At 47.5% G+C, this 6,145-nt stretch overlaps 1 protein-coding gene across 1 annotated transcript in view; it reads right to left on the bottom strand.

Moving 5' to 3' along the window:
• Window positions 1-2,700: 2,700 nt before the first annotated feature.
• SLC44A4 (solute carrier family 44 member 4) overlaps window positions 2,701-6,145 on the bottom strand; it is a 64,855-nt gene continuing 61,410 nt past the window's right edge. The window contains exons 18-21 of the mRNA XM_083723810.1: window positions 6,033-6,106; window positions 5,771-5,936; window positions 4,994-5,078; window positions 2,701-4,771 (exon numbers count right to left, since the gene is read on the bottom strand). Coding sequence (XP_083579936.1) covers window positions 4,665-4,771; window positions 4,994-5,078; window positions 5,771-5,936; window positions 6,033-6,106 — 432 coding nt within the window. The 3' untranslated portion in view covers window positions 2,701-4,664. The remainder of the gene's footprint in view (window positions 4,772-4,993; window positions 5,079-5,770; window positions 5,937-6,032; window positions 6,107-6,145) is intronic.

Raw genomic sequence — 6,145 nt, 5'->3', positions numbered from 1 at the left:
TATGGCAGGAGGTGGAGGAATTCCCCCATCTCCCGCAAAAGCCCACAGGAGCCGCGCACCCTTTAAAGAGCGCACGGCTCCTGCGGGCTTTTCGACCGAGCTTGTGGGGCTGGCGGTGGGCGGAACCGCTGCTTTCCCCCACCGCCAGCCTCAAAGACAAGTCTCTCCTGGCTTCAGCGAAAGCAATGCAAACCCTCCGGAGCACAGGCTTCGGAGGCTTCGCGTTGCTATCGCTGAAGCCAGGGAGCCTGCATTCGCTCCATAGGACGCACACACATTTCCCCTTAATTTTTGGAGGGGGAAAAGTGCGTCCTATAGAGCGAAAAATACGGTAGCTGTTTATCCACCTTCCAGCCCATTCATATTAAACTGGAGTTCTCCACACCAGCACATATTTGAATTTCTGTAGGGGGAAGAGCGTTAATAATTAATATAATAAATGTATTATTAATAATTCCCCAGCCACTCTGGGCAGCTCCCAACAGAATATTAAAACACAATAAAACACCAAACATTAAAAACATCCCTAAACAGGGCTGTCTTCAGATGTCTTCTAAAAGTCAGATAGTTGTTTATTTCCTGGTTACAGGGAACCAGACAGAGGGCCTTCTTGGTAGTGGTGCCCACCCTGTGGAATGCCCTCTCATCAGATGTCAAGGAAATAAACAAGCATCTGACTTTTAGAAGACATCTGAAGGCAGCCCTGTTTAGGGAAGTTTATAATATTTAATGCTGGATTGTTTTTCACACTCGATTGGGAGCCGCCCAGAGTGGTTGGGGAAGCTCAGCCAGGTGGACGGGATATAAATAAAAAATTATTATTATTATTCCTTGACATCTGATGGGAGGGTATTCCACAGGGTGGGCGCCACTATGAGAAGGCCCTCTGCCTGGTTCCCTGTAACCTCACTTCTTACAATGAGGAAAACGCCAGAAGCCCTCAGAGCTGGACCTCAGTGTCCAGGCTGAATGATAGGGGTGGAGATGCTCCTTCAGGTATACTGGTCCGAGGCCATTTAGGGCTTTAAAGGTCAGCAAGAACACTTTGACGTACTAGTTACAGATAGGTAGCCGTCTTGGTCTGCCATAGTCAAAACAAAAAAAATTCCTTCCAGTAGCACCTTAAAGACTAACTACGTCAGTTCTTGGTATGAGCTTTCGTGTGCATGCACACTTCTTCAGATACACCAAGAACTGACTTAGTTGGTCTTTAAGGTGCTACTGGAAGGAATTTTTTTTGTTTTGACTATGGCAGACCAACACGGCTACCTATCTGTAACTGGAACTATGGAAGGCACCACATTGAGCCGCATGAAATGGAAGTCCATCAACCGGTGTATCTGAAGAAGTGTGCATGCACACGAAAGCTCATACCAAGAACTGACTTAGTTGGTCTTTAAGGTGCTACTGGAAGGAATGTTTTTTGTTTTGACTTTGACGTACTGGGAGCCAATGTAGGTCTTTAGTCTTTCCTGCTCATCCTGGTAGGTGTTCCCTTTTGCATTTGTCCCCACTGCTGTGTGAACTTTCCACACACACAAAATCCCTGCTCAAGAAGTGTGCAAACACATACTGTTGGGCAAGTGTAGATTTGCTTGTGTGGTTTCCTGGTTTTGTGCAAATCTGAAGGAATGAAAGAAGATGAAACGTGCTCCATTCAGGAGCGCACTAGAAATAGTTACACACACAGCCGGAAAAGAACAATGCATTTGAGCTCATGTACATGGAAAGGAAAGCAGCAGAAAGCGACAATTGATCCACCCACCTCAGAACAGTATTGCCATGCCAAATGGCCCAGCTTCCCGTAACGTATTGGATTATCACTGTATCAGGTAAGCCAGACTTTACAGGGGGGATTTGAAGGGCAAACGTTATGTGGACTATGCGAATTAAATGGGGAAACACACAGCAAACTCTGGTGTTGCCAAGCCCTCAGTGGGCCACTGGCCTGATGCAACAGGTTCACCTTAGATGGGCAGGGATTTCTTCTGCAGTGCAGTAAGAGAAAGCAGCTAGAACAGATAAGGGAAATGATCTAACACCAGCAAAGGGGGCTGTTTCTGCTGAAATTCCAGACACACATGCATCCAATGCAGAAACTGACACTTGCCCCACATGCATGAGAACCTCAGATTTGTTTCAGAGGATGCATCTACAGTGGAGCAAAGTATCTGCCGCTATATCCCTGGCAATCACACCCCCTCTTCTTGTGGCACATGCAGTTCCACAGAAACAGCTCCAACTAAATCGTTGTGCTAGCTGGAGCTAGTACAAGTCCCATTACCACAAAGGGACTTTCCCCCCCTCCCCAAATTGGCTTGGGGTATGTGGGAGAACCCATAGAATAGCAAGCAGGGGCAGGAGGAGAAAGGAGATTATTCCACCTGGCGAGCAGAAACACTTTGGCTGATGGAACAATTGTAATAGCGCACCATTGAATTCCACCTCATGAAAATACCTTTGCAAGCAAACTCTCCAGGTGGGTGCATGGAATAAATTCAATGTCAAGGATGCCCTCCAACCTCTTGAAAAGGGAACTGGGCTGAAAAGCAGGGTTAAAAAAAACTCAACAACTTGCCAATTAAGCAGTATCGTAGGCCATATGCATGGAAGACAATTTTACTTGGCTACGAGTGATCGCCGAAGAAGAATATAAGCAAATATAATCCTTCGCTTACATGAATAAGAGAGACAATGTGGTTTACTTAAAATCAGCTTTAATAAATTTGTATCCTTTCTATAAAATTATTATTTTTGTACAGAAAGAAAAAAAGTCTATATACAGTACATTTTTAGCATTTTGAATAAAAAACTCCCCAGCCAAACAGAATGGCTGACAGGAAGTGGACCGGGGCCAAAATAGTTTAGGAGTCAATAAATTGGCACAAAATCACCGGGAAATTAAGTGGGAAAAGGATAACCCAATTTGTCAATGAAGGCACTTAGGCAACAAAATGATTACCGTGCAAGGCAGAGCTAAGTGTGATTCAGCCCATTTGTTTCACTCGATTTGAAAGCACCACTCTTTGTTGGACGTGCAGCCAATGCCAAAGGAAAAAAGAAAAAGGCCAAGATATTCTGAAAGAGAACGACGTAATCAGGAATTGGCACAGTTGGGCCTGAAAAACCAGGATGGCAGATGGGCATAGCTGTCAACTTACAGATTTGAGAATAAAGGACCAGCAGCCTTGAAAATAAGGGATTTTGCTATTGTAAAGAGTTACATACATTGGTAGGATTGACAGATGCTGTCAATCCGGCATGAGGCGGTTGCGGCGGTGCCCTTCTGCGTCCCTCCCCATCCCCTCCTCTTCCTCCTTCCTCAGGCCACCTCCTCAGCCGCCGCCACCGCTACCGCCTCCGGCCTCGCGGGCGGTGTGGGCAAGAGTCTCTCTCCCTCTCCCCTTCTCTCTCGGGTGATGAAACTCCTCGCGCCAGGACGACAGCGCCAGTGCGCGCTCTCTCTCGCAGCGGAGGACCCCGAGCCGCTGCTTTCCTCCTGAGCCAGGTGAGCACGAAACCCGGGAAATTTAAGGGACATCATCAATAAGGGACACGGCGCTGGGATAAGGGAGTTTCCCGCCAAATAAAGGACGGTTGACAGCTGTGCAGATGGGAGTTATATAAGCTGTTTGAAAAGTTTGCCATGGAGTACAGTAGTTGTAACCAGTTGGGAAGGAGATCAATCGTAGCTTCCAGCCACCTCACTGTCTACTTCTCCTCACTGCAAAAGCCGGGGGAACAGTCTAACACTGAGCTTACCACACCGTAGGCAGCTAAAGCTGACTGCCTCTCTGTGTGACAGGTTTTTAGAAGAGGCTCTCCCAAGTGCTTCCCGATCACCCGATTTAACTCAGAGAACGGCACACAGACCTGGAAAATGCTGTTTACTGAGAAGTTGCATAGCCCGCGAAAGAACATCAGCTGAGCCCTAAAGCAAAGGACACTTGTTTTACTGTGGCCTATAAAATCCAGCAAGATATCTGGCGGGGGAACATCACAAATATCGGCCAAACGTCCTTTTCGCTGGGTTGGACGTGACGAGGCCCAAGCCAAAAGGAAGTGGGATGGCTTCTCATGAAGATGTCTGCAGGGTTGGAAGGCAAGATGGGCAGCAAAACACCAGCGTGGAGGGAAACGTTGGCACTGGCACAGAATCAACGTGTGGGGAAGCACTGGCATCGCGGCAGTGGGAACGGGACGCCCGTCCAGGCTGGTACATGAGCGCTTGTACGCTGGGCAGAACACATCATGTGATATCGTGTGATGTGTGGGGCAAGTCAACACCCCTTGGGATGAACAGGGCGTCTTGACTGGATACAACCCCAAATGGGTGGACCAGAGGGAAGGGCAACATGTTAAAATGGCTGCCTTCATTTAAAAGGTGGGCTCTAAAATAAGATGGCCAGTAAAGGGAGGCGGAGGAGGAGAATGTCTTCTCAATATGGCACCGTTTAAGAAATCAATATGGCCGACACGGAGCAAGACAACGTGAGGCAAGAGTGGCAAGGCCCAAAAGGCTGAAATGTGTTCAAAATGCACTGGAAAGGAAAGCAAGGCAAGGGATATGTTAAAGTGCTCTTGAGACAGGCCTGGGGCCTAAAAGCCAGGAAGCGATATACTGCAGCAAGAGATGATGTGGACCAGTAACACTAAATTTTCTTCTAATTGGCCTTGCCATTCTTGTTCTTCTTGTTGAGGATATTCATGAGAGACTTGGACATGTAATACGGCTTGCTCTGGGAGCCGTCATTCCGCTCCAGGTCTTCCACTGCGGGGGAAAAGGAAAGTATTGCCTCAGGTCCCATCAGATTAGCAAACGAATGGTTAATCTGTGGAGAGGGGAGCCCCTCCAGGCATTGCTGAACTACAACTCCCATTATACCTGGCCATGGACCGTGCCGGCTGGGGCTTATGGGAGCAGGAGTCCAGCAACACCTGCAGAGCCCCAGGTGTGCAGTTGAGTATAATTAGGGCAATAAAAATTACTCACAGAAACAGAGGAACAGCGTGTCGACACACATATTGTAGACGCTGAAGAAACCTTGGGCTATGAAGTAGGCGCCTACCACAACAGTCTGAAGCAGAGAGAGAGAGAAGGGGGAAAACACGGCATGAGGTGAGAGGGACAAGATTGGAATCAGATGTTTTGGATCACAACTCCCATCAGCTTCATCCAAGATGGCCACGGTGGATGTGGACGATGGGAGTTGTAGTCCAAATTTGCTTGAGGACACTGGGTTGCCAAAGGCTAGTTCACAATATTCTCGCCTACCATATTTTGAAAGCTCCCAGTTTGTTGGGGACAACTCGTACTCTTTCTTTAATGGTTTCTGCTATTATTTTGTGAAGCGACACAAGAAGCTACTAAGTTGACTAACTTGTAGCCCTTCAGAATTGGCAGAGCTACAACTCCCATTACCTTTGGTCATTGGCCATGCTGGATGTCAGCAAGATCCAGAAGGCCACAGGTTAGCCATTTGTCCAACAAAGCATATACAAAGCATTTCCTGAGCTAAGGATCCTCTTTGAGACAACCAAGATTCTTCACTCCCAGCAATTCCTTGCAGTTTTCTGTCAGCAACTTTGGTGTGTGTGTTTTTGGAGGGGATCTGTACTACTTTTTAGCTAAACTAACACAAATCTGTGCATCTTAGCCGCCATATTGGATTGGAATGGTGCAGAATTGCCTTAAAATGGGCCAGGAAAAAGAGAGAGAGATTGAGAGAGAAAAGGTGAAGGCCCAAGAAATGGGCAGAGTTACACGTACCAGGATGGGCAGCCAATAGTAGTTGAGGACGGGAGATTTGAACTCGGGTTTATCGATGGGAATTCGCCCAGTGAAGAAGAAGAACGACAGAATGCCAACTCCGCCAACTACCAAGAGCTTCCCGAAAAACAGCAGCAGGTCCGTGACTTTATCCAGGACTACAACTCTGCAGGGGTAGAAAGGGGAGGTTCGAACCAAGAATGTCCACCTTCATCTCTGCTTCTTCTTGGTCCCTGCTGATCCCACCCTCTCGCCCCATTACCTGGCAGCATTGCGCATCAGTAGCATGAAGGCATTTTTGGCCGACACACAGAAATTCTTTCCATAAATGGCAATCTGAGGAGGGGAAGGGTTTGAAAGAGACAAAGGAAATAA

Source organism: Podarcis gaigeae, assembly GCF_964106915.1.
Source record: "Podarcis gaigeae genome assembly, chromosome: 2".
Classification (NCBI taxonomy): Eukaryota; Metazoa; Chordata; class Lepidosauria; order Squamata; family Lacertidae; genus Podarcis; species Podarcis gaigeae.
The sequence above is the reverse complement of the archived record's forward strand: the minus strand, read 5'-3'. Positions and strand labels throughout refer to the sequence as shown.